We start from the raw sequence: 17,565 nt of genomic DNA on the forward strand, positions 1-17,565 counted from the left end.
CTGCAGAATGGAACTTACTAAGGGAACATAAGAGGGATGGCTTAAGAGGGATGGTCAGACTTGCCTCTGAATCTAGCTTAAATTGGGACTTGGGAGTTGGGAAGGGAGCAGCAGAGTTTGCTTAGGCTCACCTTCCTGACTTCCTGTCTCTCTGGCTGCTAGGCTCAGATGCTCCTGTCCAGAGACATCGTCACAGACTTTTATTCAAGTTCTTCTAAGTTAGCAGGGATTCTGAGGCTGTGTGAAGTGGGAGGAGGTGGGGGCTGGAGGGAGGCAGTGGGCCAGTCATTCTGCTGGATATTTTAGAGGACACAGAGAAGGCTATCAATGGAATTGTTTTACCAAAGCTAAGAAACTCAAAGACTTAATTCCACTTTGTTTTATTATTCAACATTTTATACATAATAAATACAAACTTTTTACAGCCAGTACAGAGGAAGCCCTTGCACAGGTGTTCTCAGTGTACCGACACTGTACACTGGGATACATGGATTACGTGCCCTGTACAAACAAGTCATAGTTAAAAAGGAGGCATTTTTACAACTTTTTGTTTTAAATAAAATTAGCAGCTCTTACAGAAAATATTTAAAATATAACTAAAGAGATTTCCAATAACACTCTCAATTTGGAGAACCTTGATTTGTGGGCACAGACAGACAGACTGGCTGGAGGAAGAGGAGAACAGCAGAGTGATACTTGGGCACTGTGATGCTTTTAACATTTCTGCAAACTTTTAAATCTTAAAAAAACACTTCTTTTTTAAACTTAAGAATAAGTTTGATAAACACATAAAAAGACCTCAAACAGATCAACAGGTTAAGAGGTGCGAAAGAACAAAAATACGGAAGAGATTCATACAAGTCCTTGTTACTGATGAAACGGAGCAATCCAGGAAACATTTCCTTGGATGAGACATGACTTTTGGTCAAGGGGCCTGGAAAGCACTCTCTGCTTCAGAGATCTTTTACTCTTTGAAGTAATGTGTGCAAAGTTCAGATAATGTCTTCTAAATGTAATATTGATTTCTTTAAAAATAAAACAGTAAAAGCAAAGCAACCTCCCAATACAGCCCTTTTAAGCTAAGCCATCAATTCTCTATCTTCTGGTTTAGGTGGAAAAACTTCCTACCCAATCATGCAGACAAAAATAGTTTTCCTTAAATACCTGGGAGCCGCTTCTCCCAATATCGCTAGTGAAGCCACAGTCTCTCCCTCTAACTGGGAGTGGGCTGGGAGTCTTCACCGAATCATCGCTTGTATTTGTGCCAAGCCCTGAAATGAGACCGAACGGCAAAGTCTCCTTTTACCACAGGTGCCCGCGCCTCGCAAAACCTCTCTGGGCCCCGATAGGACCTGAGGAGCCAGAAGCTTGTGCTGCTGCCCCAGGCTGCAGTGGGGCCAATTTCCCTGGACTCATTGCTGTGAGCCAGGGGCTGCTGGGTCTGTGAGCCAACTAGGAAGGAACACTTAGTCCCCTGAACTTGGACCCCCCCCAGGTCACCACTGACAAAGGCTGGCTTGTGGCTGGGATGCAGCTCCTGGGAAGTCCACAGGGATGGCTGGGCTGGGTGCTGAGACACACATGAGGCAAATACTTGTTGAAGGAAGTCGGCCTTCCTATGGAGAGAAGGTCTTTCTTCTTGCTCTGAAGTGTCCTGTTCCCTCCCCAGCTGGGGGGGGAGGCTGGTGGGGTGGGAGGGCAGGCTGTGACGACTGGATGAGTAGCAAGTGGAGGGACCCCAAGGGTCCTCGAGGGGGTTGACAGCATGGCCTGTCCTGGGAGGGCGGCAGGGCCTGGGATGAGAAGCTGGCTCGCCTGTCCTGAACTCTGTGCTCTGTCCCTCTTCTGAGGCTGGAGAACCTGATTCCACTTCACTCATCCCATGGGGAACGTGCTCAGGAGTCTGGGCGAGTTCCTAACACATTCCTATGGCCACAGTAATATACTGTACTAACGTGTGATGGGAGAGGGCTGGGGCGGGCCACACAAGTGGCCAAGAGCTTGCCCTGGGCTCGGGTGGGCCTGCCTGGCCAGGGCCATGGCCCCTCCGGGCTTGTGCTCTGGAAGGAGGAGATGACTCAGAACGACAAGCAAAGGCACGGGGGGAGGTGGAGGGCAGGCCGCTGCCATACAGAGTCCTCCCTGGTTCCTGCTCCTTACTTGAGTCATCTTCATGCAAAGGTGCCTTGAAACACGGTCTCAGCCAAGCTGGGCAGGGCGGGCCTCTCACTCCCGGAGTCCCCGCGTCACACCAGTGTGATCTCCACATCCTCCATCTTCTCTGCGGGCCGGCGGTGGCTCTGAGTGGGAGGAGGGGGCGCAGCCCGTACCTGGGGGGAGAACCACAGTGGGCATGCGGGGCTCCCACAAGAGCACCACATGTGCTCATGGAAACCGGGGAGCGGGCACTTATCGCCCTTCCTTCTGCATGTACACGCACTCAGACCCGGAGGGACAAAGGCCGAGTGCCTAGAAGCCCAGTGCTAGGCAGAAAGCTCCCACTGGGGATGGCATAATGCCCACACCCCATCCTCAGAGCCTTCAGTACGGGGGGACACTGCGCTGAAACAATCTCCTTGTCTACCAGTGCAAAGTCTGGGTAAGCTGGTGCCCATGAAGGCCCTTACAGCCTGTGCTGGCAAAGAGGCAGGGTGATGGAACACAGACCAACCTGGACCCAGGAAAGAGTGAAGTCTGCCTTGGACCCTCCCCCTGTTGTTGGGTCCCTGCTTCCTCCTCTGTAAAATGGGTATATTAATACTTTTACTCAAGGTCTTTTTGGGGAACTTTGGAGCTGACATGGGCCATGGGAGACCCTGGCCCAGGGCCCACACCAGTGAGAGCTGTGCTTTGTGAGCAAAGTAGCTTAAGAGGAGTGTGAGAGCGAGAGCCTGCGCCTCTCCAGAAGGCCCATATAGACTGTTTGTGTCCGCTTATTAGTCTGACCAGCCACAGGTACACACTGCACTCTGACCCTGGCCCAGGGATGTCGCTTCAGTTTCTCTGAAAACAAAGGACCGTACAGATACCCATGGTGCCTCATGTAATCCTGACCTCCATTATTATCACTGAGAGACCAAGGGAGGCTTTTGGGAAGCCTTAATAGTGGAAGTCAATGATGATAGTGCTTGGACTGGGAACACACTCCTCGTGACAGCTCTGAGATAGCTAGAACCAATTCTGTTGTTCCCATTTTACAGAAGGGGACATCAGTCCAGAAAGGTGAGGGGACTCGGAGGATATAATAGTTGTATTTAGAGACCTATCAGTCCACCCACCCTTCTGCTCAACATGAGGCAACTCATGTTGCAGATAAAGAAACTGAGGACCAGAATCAAATTAAAGAGAGTGTTGTGAGAAAAAGGAGGGAAGGGAATATTGAGACCAGATTGTGGAGGGTTTCAAATGCTGAGCTTTGCAATGTGGCTTTTCTTCTCTGGGCTGTAAGTGTGTGTGTGGGGGTTATAGTGAGTTTCTTCTTGGTGGGAAGAAATGGAATTGTGATATAGGAATATGACTGGCCCTAAAGGCTAGAAAGAAACATGGGGAGAGCCTGGAAGCAGAAGGTGCAGATAAAGAGCTGCAAGGGTCAGTGAGCTGGAGGAGAGGCACGGATGGCCTCTGAGGAAAGAGATGAAAGGATGGAGGAGGAGGTGGTTTCAAGGCATTACAAAGTAAAAATTGATAAAGCTTGAGAAATGACTAGATAAAGGAGATGGATATCAAGGGTGACTGGCAAACCAGTGCAGTTACAATGAAAAGAAAAGCAGGTAAATGGGAAAAAAAATCTTTCCAGTTTCTCTGATAAAGGTTTCATTTCTAATTTATAAGAATAAAAGCCATTCCCCCAAGTGATAGTTAAAAGAGGAGAATGGGCATTTTTCAGAAGGTTACCAACAGCCATATAATAAATGCTCTAAATCACTCATAATTAAGAGAAATGCAAATTAAAATCTGAGGTACCACTCCACACCTATCAGATTGGCTAAAAGAACAAAAAAGAAAAATGACAAATGTGATGGGGCTGTGGGAAAATGTGTGCATCAAGGGACTCAAGGTAGAACTATCAATCAAATTATTCTAGAAAACAATTAGCAATTATGCTCAAAAAGCAATTAAACTGTACATACCCTTTCCTCAGGAACAACACTTTTATAAAAGGGAGAAAGGACCCTTGTTCAAAAATATTTGCAGCTACTCTTTTTGCAGTGGCAAAGAATTGGAAACTGAAGGGATGCCCATCAATTGAGGGAATAACTGGACAACTTATGGTACAGGAATGTGATGGAATACTATTGTGTTCTAAGACATAATGAAGGGGATTCAGAAAAACCTGGTAAGATTTGAATGCATTGATATGAGAGAGAACTTGGAAAAAAAGAAACAAAAAAGCATGACTGGATTAATAATAACAACACTGATAACAGAAATGGGGATGATGTAAAAGATCAAGTACTGTAAGATACCCAGTTCTTGTTCTGGACATGTCCTTCTCCCTTCCAATTCTGATTCAATCAGAGACAGGACTGGCCCTCAGAGGATAGTGCGGGGCTGGACCTATTATGTAGATTTGAACTCCCTGGGGAGAAATAGTAGTTGAGGCTAATGGAGTAATAAGATAAGCAAAAAGGTGAGAAAGGCAGAGGGCAGTAGGGCTTCAATTGAAGGGAGAAAGAAAGAAAACTCAGAAAGAGATGAGAAGAGCATCCCAAGGCCTTTTGACCATATCTCATGGCCTTGAATGACATCAATCTCAGACTTTAGCAAAGCATTTACAGAGGAAGAATAAATGATAAAGTAATCGCCTCTGTTTTTACAGAACTAAAACACTCTCCTCAGAAAAGCCTTGGGAGGTATAAGTTATTATTATTTTAACTTTATAGGTTAAAAAAAAAAGTGAAGCTTCGAAGATTTAGGAGAAAGAGCATTGGACTAAGAGCTGGAGATGCTGCCTGAGATGGCCTTGGACAAACTATACTTGCTCTCCAGGCTTCCCTATCTGAAAAAGAAGGAATAAAGACTAGATAGACCACCTGAAGATCTTTTCATCTTTAAGGCCGATGGTCCTAGTTAGCTGGTATCAGAGGCAGGCTGATGTTCATTTTATAGATGAGGAAGCTGAGGATCAAGCAGGCCCAGCACCATGATCAGTTGATCAACCCAGCTCCAGAGCACTGGAACTAGAAATCAGGGGCTTACACCTTCTAACCCAAAACGGGGCCTGGATACTTACAGGTCGCAGTTTACCATAGGAGGCTTCCGGTGTGTGCCTTGGGGGCTGAGAGAACCCTGGAGAATCGGAGCTGAAGCTGTTTTCTGTGGGAGAGAACCAGAATCATGGGTGTGCTAATGGGTACAGATGGGTAAGAGAAGGAGCAAAGTATCCCTGGAGCCTCACCGTTCATGGACGGAGACCTGGGGAAGTACCTCGAGTTCCTCTTGTCAGGGCTGGGAGAAGGGCTGCTGGGTGGCTGATCATAGAGAGGCAGTGGAGGCAGAGAATTGTGTGGCTTGGGGGAGGGAGAGATCTGTGAAGAAATGGAGAAGTGGTTAAAGGGTCAGTGATGATTGATAGGAAGGAACATCAGTGTAGTGGCTTTGCTAACACTCTCACACCTTCTGTAGAGTGAGGCGGTGGCTGGGGATGGGGGGAGAGGGAGGGGGAACTGGACTTTGGTACTTTTGGTACCTGTCAACAGGCAATCAAGTCACAAGATTTATATCAAAACTGGGTTCATTATAAGAGATGAAAATGCATGTGGAACCCAAAGAGTTCACAATCCCCAGAGAAGTCTGCACCAAAAGCAGGATAAAACAGGAGGGGCATGGCATGGGAGGGGAAAAGTACAGTAAGCCCTCCTGAAGGGGAGGAACGAGGTGCATTTGTTTCTCTTGGGAACTGCTAGACTGAAGATTAAAGGGTCGGCTTCTCTACAAAAGCCAAACCCCAGGCTGGTACAGAGTGCTTGGTGCCCATTTTGCCTTCCCAGGACACACAGGGAATGCAGCCTGATGCAGCTCCATCATGCTCTGAGCCCAGTGTTTCTGGAAAAACAGCAACTAAAAAGACAGGTTCAGGGGACCCTTTCACCCACCCTGTATTATCATACAGGCCATATCATTTTCCTTCTCAGATTCTGTTTCTTCAACTATAAATTGAGGATGTTCAATTAGATGATGTTTAGAGCTCCTTCCAACTTTAAATCTCATGATCAATTTGATTTGATACAACAAAATTTTTTTTGGACTGAATCTATGAGATCAATGATATAGGGAACTCCCAATGGGGAAATGCCCTCTACTCACACAGATCAGTTGGTAGTATGCAATTTAGAGTCTTAGGGAATCAGAGGCAGCATTAAGAGTTTAGGCGACTTGCCCAATGCCATCCAGCCAGCTCTCTCTGGACTACCCCAGCTCCCCAGTATGTTGGAATGACAATGCCACATGCTGGGTACATACAGCAATGAGAAGGAAATGGCCTCGATGAGCTTAACTACATGGCATCTCTTTCTACAGGAGAGAGCTTTCTGTTAGATTCCCTGGTTTGGAGCAGATGGAACAGTCATGAGAAGGCCTGATCTAAACTGCTGAGGGCCTGTGACCCTTGCCTTTTGTTGATCATTTCTGCAGCCTTCTAATTCCAACTCACAGAGACAGTAACTTGAAAATAATTTCTAAGGCAGTTCCATGGAGCAAGAAGAGTGCTGGATTTGGAGTCTGGATTTGAGGCCTGACTCTGACTGTTATGATCCTGGAACAAGCTGCTTCCTTTCCTGGACATCAGCTTCCTCATCTGAAGGAGGAGAATAATGACACCTGCCCTTCTTCCCTCCAAGGGTATCGCCAGCTGAGTGCCATACAAAGGGCACCCAGCCACTCGGCCGCTTCAGTGAAAGATGCTGAGCAGCCAGGGGCCTGGGCTTGTGGAGATACGACTACCAGTTGGCAGACTGAGTCTTTAAAAGCCTTCTAATGAGCTGGGTAATGACAATCTGAATGGAATAAACATGTGCATGAATATTTTGCAAATCCCCAAATACTGAGAGGTGACAGGGTCTAAAGTGACCATCATGGAAATAATGACAACGGTCCTAGAGTAGCATATGACCACACACACCGAGTGCCCCCCTGCACCCACATTGTGAGGGCAGGGAGAGAGCGAGAGGATGAGGACTGTGACCCACTTAGCAGAGGGAAGGACTGAGAGGCCATGAGACCAAGGGTCTTGTCCTGCGGCAGCCAGCCTCACTGGTAGAGCTTGCACTCCAATCTAGGTCTACTGAACCCAAGACCAGTTCTTTCTCAAATATCCTGCTGCCTTTTTTTTAAATCCACACTCAAATTGACATAAAGAATAGAAAAATCCATGAGCAATTCTAACCTTTCCATTTAGTCAGCTTATTCTCACTGTACATTTAATGAGCCTCAGGAATAATAAGTGCTCACATTTTTACTGCATTTTATGGTTTATAAAGCACTTTCTCCTCACAACAATGCTGTGACGGTGCCAGCTTTGTTATTATCATTTCACAGATGAAGGAACAACAGTCCTGGGAGGGACATCATGGAGGGATGGGGGAGAATATCTGGGGGAGACACTCACACCAATGAGATCCAGTGGAGAACTGAGAGATAAGGAAACAGGTGGGACTGCCAAGGCAAAGGGACTTGCCTGTTACAGCTCCATGGCGAGTGTAAGAGCTAATATTTAAACTCTGGGTCTTGCTTTCCAGTTGTGTTCTTTCTATTACATGTTGCCCATGCAGGACAGGGAGAGGGAGGACTGGCTGCCTGTGTTCCCCAGAGATGGCATTTGCAGCCAACATCTGCACCTCTCCTCTGCAACCAGTGGTACTCACTTCAAGTCAGCTACAGTCCATGGCCAGGAGGTCATGTAGCCAGGCCTCCGGAGCTCAGTGGTGCTGATTTCAGTGCTCACCTGCTGGCTGTGGCCCATTAGCAGCATGCTGGAAACTACCTTGTGGCACATTTGTGGTAAATGTATAGCTGCACATGCATGTACTGCAATGTATTTTCTTTGTTTAGAAGACTGACTAACCACACAAGAAACCTTGATCCTGGGAGCCAAGGGAAAGAAGAGGGGACTTCTGCGGCTTTCTCAATCTCTTCTCCCCCCATGAATGGCAATGGCTGCCTTTGAGTACAAGGGCTCACAGGAGCTGTATGAGCTCACCCTGAGGGGAGAGATCCTGAGAGTTGACTTTCCCTGCTAACGAGGTGACCCTGCTGATGAGGAATTCACTCATTAATTTCCTGTAGAGGCATTCACAATCATGGCATATACTAACATGCCCACTTGGCTGGTAAGAGTGGCTCACGAAGGCTATTCCTGAACAATAACCTATCATGTAGAGGTGGGGTAGGAGGAGATATCCATCTCTTGGGTGGCAAGATCCAAGAATCCAGCCTTTTAGTCAGAGAAGAGGAAAGTTCTAGGCACTACCAGCCTTGGAGTTTGGCTGGTGGATGACCACAAGTTGGAAAAATCAAATTCCTTCTCAAGAAAGAAGAGGATTACTCAGAGAACTCATGAAAAGCATTTAGTTTTGGAAAAAAAGAGCATTACCCATAAATTCTATGTAGCTAAATTTCTAAAGAGTGGTGGGAGGCAACATACATATGTGGATCCTCTCCAATCCCTGTGCACCCCCCTTAGTATAGAGCAGGTCTGATGCTTGGGAACTCCAAAAGGTAGGTAGAGGATGTGCATCCTGTAAAGTGTTCTATGGGAGTCTGAACACCATTGAGGATGCCTGCTTAGGCACTTCTAAGTCCTTTAAATCTGCCATATTTTCTGTGGGATAAAATAAAGGCTGTCTAAGAAAAATGCAATTGTTACACTGAATGTCTGCAGAGGAGCTGGAGATTACCCATATTTGAAGAAATCTAGAGATGGGTTATATCTATGCTTTCTTTTTGAAATTTCTCTGGAATAAACTCTGGGCTGAGGATAAACCAAATCAAGCTAGGGAGAGACAGTGTCTTGTGCTTATACTTAGCTCAGGATGACTGTTCTGTGACAGCAGTGCCACATAGTGTTCTAGTTAGTATCACACTCAGAATCACACTGGTTCTCCCCAGTAAGCCCAGGGGAAAGACAGAGCAGAGAAGGGACAGAACCTGCTTAATGCCATATGTGGAATAAGCACAGAAAATTGATATAGCCAGACCTATGCTTTAGGAAAATTATTCTGACAGCTGTATCGAGAATGAATAAGTGAGGGGGCTTGAAGGTAGGTGGCCAATTAGGAAGGGAGGGATGATGAGGACTTCAGCTAAGGTAGCAGACATGTAAATAGAGAGAAGAGATTGACTTAAAAAATATTAGGGAGGTAGAACTGAAAAGACGATAACTAATTGGATATGGGGCAAGTATTAGTAAAAGTGAGGGATCAAAAAAAACCTCATGGGGTTATATTCTTGGGCTCTAGGGAGAAGGATGGTGGTGCCTTCAAGAGCAACAGTAAAGTCAAGAGGACGGTACATTTAAGGTAGGAGGGAAATTCATTTGCATATAATGAGAGATGTCTAAGAGGCAATTAATGATGTGGGACTGGAGTTCAGAAGAGTGTTTAGGGTTAAGAGGTTGATAGAACTAGAAGTCATCTGTGTTGAGGTGAAAATTAAACCTATGGGAGCAGATGAAAGTATTGAGATTGTGTAGAAATGGGAGAAAAGAGGGTCCAGGCTAGAACTTTGTGGGACATCCAGGCAGATGAAATGGTTTAGTGTTTTAAGGTTACAGCAGTACTCAGCAACTCAAAACTCACTGACCAAGACTACTGAAACAGCTTCCTAAATGGTCTCTGTACCAATCTGTTCTTCATGTGATGACTGAATAAGCTTCCTAATGTGCAATGTCTCACAATGTCATGTTCTTCCTCAAAAACTTGATTTTTCTCACAAATGTGATTTCCTATTGTCTCTAAGATAATGATACAAACTCCTCAGTCTGGCATTTAAGACCTCACACCATCTGGTGCCAACCTTATATCTCATTATTCTTTTTACATTCTCTTCCGCTTAGCCAAATTGGGTAACTGGCTATTTCCGCATCTTGGTCTGCTCTTCCAATTAGTGCATTTTATGGAGGCTGTTTGCCTGGTTCAGAAAACTCTCATCCTCATCTCTATAAATCCAAACTGTGTGATCATGGGCAATTTTCATATCTGAACCACAGTTTCATCACCCATAAAATGATGAAGAAACAACTTTTGAAGCCCAAATCAGAGTGGTTATTTTTATCACTACTGTGGACTCTTTTTTTTTTTTTTAAATTTGTACTCTCACTCAAAGGCTGTATTTCTCCTTGTACAATGTCTTCCTTGATAATTACACCTCCAAAAGATCTCCCTTTCTCAAGGTCATGGAGTTCTTTTCTGGGACCTGTCACAGAACCACAAAATTCCAGAACCTAATTCAACCTATCCCTAAAAAGGATTCCCTAGACAACACACCAGACAAATAGTGCTCCACTTTTTCCCTTGAGGACCTCCCATGACCTTGTGAGGAATGAGTCACTCCAAATAGGGATAGCTCTATTATGTCAGGGAGCTTTTTTTGATATTAATCCTCCATGTGCATCCCTTCACTTCTGCCTGAGACAAGTACTTTGGTTTTGTCCCAGTGTACTCTGGACTCTCTTTATGTATATGTTGTATCTATTCCTATTAGACTATAAACTCTAAGAAGGTATGGAATTCTGAAGTACAGGACCTGGCCTTAGTAGGTCCTAATAAACATTTTAAAATCTACTATCTGTAGGCTTTTTTTGGAAAGCAAAGCACAATGTGGACAGGCCATAGGATTCAGAGCCAGAAAGAAACTACAAGATTATTTAAAGCCATACAATGTAGGCATTTTATAGATGAGATTCCCAGAGTCTTTTATGCTATCCTTGTGGATAGGTTGGAAAGTATAGACAATGCTGTTAAGTGGGAATAGAACTGGGTGAAGAAGTAGAATTAAAGGGTAGTCATAATGGGATATGGACAATGAAGAATAAGGTCTCTAATGGGCTACTCAAGGGATCTTTCCTCATGTGGTGTTGGACACTTTCATCAATGACTTGAAGAAAGGCAGAGATAGAAGCAAACCTGGGAGAGATAATTAATACACTAGATGAGAGTCAGTATTAAATTAGATCTCAACAATAATGGAACAAATCAATTAAGATAAAATATATTAGGGATGAATGACAAATCTCAGACATGACATCAAAGAATTAACTTCAGAGAAAAGATGGTAGAAGAACAGCTAAGCAGCAGTTCATCTTAAAAAGGTCTGGAGGTTCTAGTGGGCCATTATAAGTCTACAATACAATATGACCCTAAAGATTATGTGATTTTAGGTTGTTTTAAGAGAAAGTGTTCAAAATGAGGACGTGAGAATCCTTTCATGCTCTTTTTTAAGTCAGAGTATATCAATAGCACTATACTCATTTCTTGGCCCCACATTTTGGAAAGGATGCTGATAATCTAGAGAGAATCCAAAGGGGATGGTGGCTAGATGGTGGAGGGCCTTGATGTCATGATGAGATTGGCTGAAGAAAATGGGGACATTTAGCTTGCAGAAGAGAATCCTTGTGAGGGTTGGATGTGATGGCTGTTTGTAAGGATCTGAAGGCATGGGATTTGCTCTGCCTAGAGGGCACAATTAGGAGTAATGGGGAGATGCTGAAGAGAGAAAAATTTCAGTTGGATGTTCAGAAAAACTTCCTGATAATTAGAACCATACAAAAGTGGAGTCTGGTCTAATGAGCTAGAGGCTTATCCAGAGACTAGGAGTTTTCAGGCACAGGTTGGAAGAACACTTAAGCATCTGGAGAGTAGTAGGCTGGAGTAGATTAGAAGCATCAACTCAAGGAATCAGATTAAAATGTAACTGGGAAATATCTAACAAAATAAATTAAGAATGCTCCAACACAGATAATGTGAGTTTGTGGTTCTCTAAGTCAGTATGTAGCCTGGAGGGATCTTTTAATTTAAGCTGACCACCCCTGCACCAGATGATTCCTCATAGCCTCCTCAAATTCCGAGGTCCAAAGTTGTTGAGAACAGCTGGTGTAACTGGCATAGGAGACAGATCCACTTGTTTGAAATCCGCTGCTCTTTCTCTTGGCCACTACTTGATGTGAAAAGACTCAAGTTTTTCACTGAGTCCTTTCTGCTTTATGGGATGCACATATTCCTTTTGCACTGAGCTCCTCCTGAGGATAGCTTCCTTATCTGGTAAAGGGGCAGACAGCAGATGCACAAAGATGAGGTAGCTATGACCACAACTCGCCAGGGCTTTCAAGGATTACCAGCATCTTTACTTTGTTTTTTCCTTAAGCACTGTTCCTGGGACTTGGATAGCACTAAGACTGAGGTGGGAAAGATCTTTCCTCGGAAGCCTGCCCTCATGGCACTTGCAGGCATGAAGCAGAGATTATTCTTGCGGAGTGCTACAGAACAGAAAATTAACATGGGTATTCCACAGATGCTTTGGGCACATTTCCAGTGTAGGTTTTTTAGGGTTTGCATTATTTTTATCTCTTGCACCCAGCACATGACTGCATACAGAATCAATTAATCAACATTCCTTAAATGTTTACTATGGGCCAGGTACTGTGCTAGGAGTTGAGGATATCAAAAGAGGCAGAAGATGGGCCTTGCCCTAAAGGAGACTGCGTGTTATCTGCCCATTAGACTACAAACAAACTGGTGCAAAGTAAGCTAAGTACTGGGTAAAATAGGAAATAACTAAAAGAAGGAAAATGAAGAATATGAGAGGGATTGGGGAAGGCTTTCTGAAGGAGGTGGAGTTCTAATTGGGACTTAAAAAGAAGTCAGAGAGGTCAATAGAGGGAGTGGAGGAGGGAGATCACTCCCAGGCATGGGGGCCAGCCAGAGAAAATGCCCAAAGTTGAAGTGAAGAATCATTTTCAATGAGTAGTCAGTAAGTAAGCATCAGATAATGGAGCATCTCAGATACTGTTTGTGTATTTCTGTTTTAATAAATGGCTGACCTATATGATGAGGACACTAGAGTAAATCTTGGGTTCAAATTCTGGCAGGACTTGCTATGCTGTGAGACCTTTGACAAATCATGGTGAATGGTATTACTAGTTTTCTCAGCATTGTTGGGAAGATTACATTTGCACAAGATGTATGGAACTACTTTGAGCCATTATTGATGAACTTCTTCCCTGCCCCTCTCTTTCCACTCACCTGAATCTCTCTCACCCATGGAGTATCACCATTTTCTGAGGCTGAAAGTTCTTCCACTAGCACCGATGGGAAAACGCCAATGCGTCCATTGAATTCCCCTTCCCAGAAACCATCATCGTCTTGGTTCTCCTTGTTCAAGATGCGAATGATTGCTCCTTCAGGAAAGGATAGTTCATCATCTGTCTGACCTTCATAGTCATAAAGTGCTTTAACAAAACAGACTGTAGGACAAAAAACAGAAAATCGTAGCTGAAGCCATTGCCAGCTGAGCTCCTGGCCCCTTCCCCCCTTCCCAGATGCCTATAAGACCACTAACCAATCACTGACACCACTCTTACCAAAGGACAAAAGACATTTTTGGATTTACCAAAACAATGCTGGTCAAGTCTTGTGTGTTGTAATGGACTAAGTTTCATGAAGGCAGAGAATGTGTTTGCTTCCTACTCTCTACCTCTAGCTCCAGTATCTAATAAATATTTGTTAAATATCATTGAATAAATGAACAAACTAAATTGATCCTTGTCCTACCCTTTGTAACCAGTCAGAACAAACTCTCCTTTTAATACCTGAAGAAATCAAGCATGCTCCCTCTAACTCTTCTCTTTTCCAGGGTAAATGATTTCTCTTCTTTGAACCAGAATATTGAACAATTCCTACACTACTTTAATCAATGCAGAGCATATGCACATGGTAATTTAATAAACTGCTAACTAAATGACTGACCCCTCCCTCAAATCCTTCCCAACATTTTGTGCCATACTTCTCCTGAAGCCTAAAGGGAGACTCTGGATGACACAACTGCATCAATGTCATATTACAATAATGTTACTAACTCATTTTGGCCAAACCTTGCCCTACCCTTCTTGAACCTTCTTGAATTGACCAAGAGAAATATAAAGTAACTGCTGAGTCCTGAGGCACTAATTCATCGGGCATCAGCCTGCATTATAAGGTGATGTCTGATGACGCCACGACTATGGACCAAATGCCACCTACAGAGCTCATTTATCTGATGTGTGTTTTAGGAGCCAATGAACAATGTGATGGAGGAAGTGCTTTGTTCGCATCCCTGTGCTTTTCTCCCTAGCTTCCTGAGGGCAGAACCTGCCACAGGTTTATCTCTGTACTCCCATACTACCCAGTCCCAGGCAGGCATTTCCTTCACTGGTTCTCTGCCATCTAAACAGAACTCTAAATGGACTCTTTTGCATCTGTAACGCCGCAGGAGTTCCCTCCCCTCTGTTTAGATCATCTTTCGAAAGAAGTGCCATCCCATCTGCAGAACCTTCTTGAGCCTCTGGTCCAGGACCACCTTTTTCCTCAGGCCTCATGTGGCACATGTGCGACGCCCCTTCAGCACAGGACCATGACTCACCCCAAACTTGCACCTCAATCACTCCTAGTCCTGTGTTCGGCCCTACAGTTGCATGTCTATCCTACACTTCTGCTGCTAGCGTGACCTGCTGAGTTCTATCAGTTATTACCACTGGAATCTCCGTTGAGGCTCCCGGAAACAAGTTCTGCCTCAGTAGAATTGCTTGACGTGTGAGAGCGGTTGTCTAGCGCGGCGAGGGACTGCAGCATGCTCAGGAGGCTATTGGATGTAGGGAACTGCAGGTACTTCTCGGGCACATAACCCACCTGGCCAGCTTTGTTTCGGGCCTGTGGAAGAGAGGGACAAGAGGGCGGCGCATTCACAGACAGGAAGGCCAGGGGCCTCGTGAGAACCCAAACAAACTCCTCAAAATGCCACGAGAAAGGGTTATATGAGCAAAGGAATCTACCTTTACCCAGTCTTCCATATCTCCATCTTCAATCACTTCTAACACCTCATGCTCCTCAATCGTCAGCTCGTCTGGCTGAGATGCCTGCAATGGAGGATGGTCATGGACAAAATTAAAAAGGTTAGATAAAGAGCAGATGTAGGCTGGTCATCAAAAAGAAAAAAAAAGCCAGAGCAAAATGATTTTGGAAAAGAATTCAAGTACAAAAACTTCAATGCTCTAAGGGTTTATGAAGTGAAACTGTAATGAAAACAAGTGGTGGGGTGGGTCATTCCTGAGGCACTATGGGAGACCGGAGGCCTTAGTGGGAGCTTTGCTCTGGACGTGAGCAAGTTCCTCAAGGTCTCTATGAACCGGCTTCCTCGTCTGCACAACAGGGCTGACATCCCAGCCCTCTCCTGGGATTCTGGAATGAATTCACATTTGTGAACAAGAGGAAGTGAATGTAAAAATGAATGCATGGCTTCTCAGGACCATGGAGGTAACGGAACAAAGAACGGCAATGTGACGATGCAGAGCACGATGGGGCTGGCATGCAAACGTGGCGTGATATGCTCCAGGGTGAAGATGGTTCAGACAAGGCCCCGATCTGAGGGTCATCGACTGCAGAGTAGTCCACGAGACGGAAGAGCGGTGGAGGGGGCTGTGAGGCACGGTAGCCGGGGCTGGTCTTTATGGGCCCCCCTCGGCCTGGCCACAGGGGCTCTGTAGGGAGCAGTATTTGTGGGGTGCCCTCTCAACTTGGTCACAGATCCACGTACAGGAAAAAACAGTGTTATGACAGGTTTGCCCAATTATGGAAATAGAAACTTGATCCAGGCAGACTTTTTAAACGTCACTTACCTCAATACACAGGAGGCAACAACTCATAAATTCCTGGCAGCTTTGCACTGAGGGGAAAACTTTCCCCTCATCAGTGGCTAAATTCCCTCCTCCCCTTGCTCCTCTGAATGGGAGGGGGAGTAGCTGCATCCATGTGCAGGGGAGAGTCTGAAGAGTGGCGGAACCATGGCCCGTCCCTGCCCCCAGGCCCCCAGAGCCCCTCCAGCCCAACCCCCTCCTTCACAGATGCTGCGCAGCTAATGACCTTGGCAGAGGCAGCGTGCCAGCCCTGGCTGCCTGACTTTTCATTTTGTGCCCTTTCCATTAGACCGTGCTGCCTTCCAGGACACTAATAGGCTATTTTAATAAGGGAACAAAAGAAGAAAAGGGCAGTTGGCTTCAAGCATAAGGCTATTCTAGTTCCAAGAAACTCTGGGGGTCCTTCAGCATCGCCAGCCACAAAGCCCCTCCGTGGGGCTTCTCCACTCAGGTCAGCTGCAGAGCTGGCAAGAGCTCTTCACCGCCCCCCACTGGATTTGAGCCCAGCTCAGATGCTGCCTTCTGCAGGAAGCCTGCCTTGATTTCCCCAGATTATCCCCCTTTTGTCCTTCCCTGATGCACTTGTGACAACAACTCATGTTCTTATGGAGCCTTCTATGAGATGGGGGTTACATGTACATGGATATGTAGCATACTGTGAGGTCACTGGGGGCAAGGAATATGTCTCCATCTGTTTCTGTCTCAACATTTGAATTGAATCTGAACTGAATCATGTCCTGGGTGATGGTGGGGACAGTGGAACTGCACACAAAGGGCGTAGGTTATAAATGCTCAGGTACTATTTCTTTCATCAAAGATATTAAAATCTGGAGCCAGCTTAGAAATTTTTCAATGGGAAGGAGATCAAAGGCAATAGATAATCAATTTGTCCGTTATCTAAGAACTGCATGTTTGTCCAGAAGCTCGATCTTAAAGACACCCAAGCCCAACCTGAAGCACTGATTGGATGAAAACTACTTTTACGAGATAATTTTACTCACAGGCTATTTTAAGAAGAACTAGAATGGGTTAGGAAGGAGACATGCTAGAAGAAAGGATGAGGACATGCTTGCCTGTGCTTCTGGGCAGTATTTAATGTTACATGAATCCTCTGCTAAGACAAAGTGAGGTGCAAAGAACATACCACATTGCTTCCACTCTGAGTGATGAAGCAAAGCAATGCCTGGGACAGTCAGAAGGGCATTCATTTGGAGAGGACCTCAGCTCCAACTGTGGCTCAGCCCCTTACTATCTTGTGTCTTGCCTCCAGTGGCCAGGTGAGGGGTTTCTTCTAGCTGAAAAAAACCCCACTATGCACTGCCTGCCTTCCAGGACTGAGGTGGTGAGAGGGGACAAAAGTTGACAGCTGGAGCTTTCAAAAGGATCCTGTCTTAGAGCCCCAAATAGTAAAGGGTGATCCTTTCTAATACTGGCTTTTTGAGATCCTCTTCTCCCCTCAAACTTCCTGAAAGAAAACTACAGCACCCCCATCCCCCAGATGCTGTGAGCCCCACACAGGAGAGGCATGAAGAATCAGCATCTAGGCGGGGGAAGTGAGACCTAATGCTCCCCCCTTCTGCAGTGCTCCAAGGCACCTTAGAGGTCTCACAAATCCCCCTGTGGAGCAGCAGCACAGCAACTTTTACCCCTCCCTTTGTAGGTGCCTGAAGGACCTGCTCTGAGTC

At 45.5% G+C, this 17,565-nt stretch overlaps 1 protein-coding gene across 3 annotated transcripts in view; it reads right to left on the minus strand.

Annotated features, from left to right (window-relative positions):
* Positions 1 to 367: 367 nt before the first annotated feature.
* The window catches only part of FCHSD2 (FCH and double SH3 domains 2), a 372,664-nt gene continuing 355,466 nt past the window's right edge, over positions 368 to 17,565 (minus strand). For 2 of the 3 annotated variants that reach the window (XM_074304004.1, XM_074304007.1), the window contains 6 exons: positions 15,020 to 15,103; positions 14,720 to 14,897; positions 13,236 to 13,456; positions 5,399 to 5,528; positions 5,234 to 5,316; positions 368 to 2,330 (listed from right to left, as the gene is read on the minus strand). In XM_074304004.1, the coding sequence (XP_074160105.1) occupies positions 2,247 to 2,330; positions 5,234 to 5,316; positions 5,399 to 5,528; positions 13,236 to 13,456; positions 14,720 to 14,897; positions 15,020 to 15,103 (780 nt within the window). In that variant the 3' untranslated portion in view covers positions 368 to 2,246. The remainder of the gene's footprint in view (positions 2,331 to 5,233; positions 5,317 to 5,398; positions 5,529 to 13,235; positions 13,457 to 14,719; positions 14,898 to 15,019; positions 15,104 to 17,565) is intronic. The other variant, XM_074304006.1, reaches the window with a different exon arrangement.

This window comes from Sminthopsis crassicaudata, chromosome 3, assembly GCF_048593235.1.
Source record: "Sminthopsis crassicaudata isolate SCR6 chromosome 3, ASM4859323v1, whole genome shotgun sequence".
Lineage (NCBI taxonomy): Eukaryota > Metazoa > Chordata > Mammalia > Dasyuromorphia > Dasyuridae > Sminthopsis > Sminthopsis crassicaudata.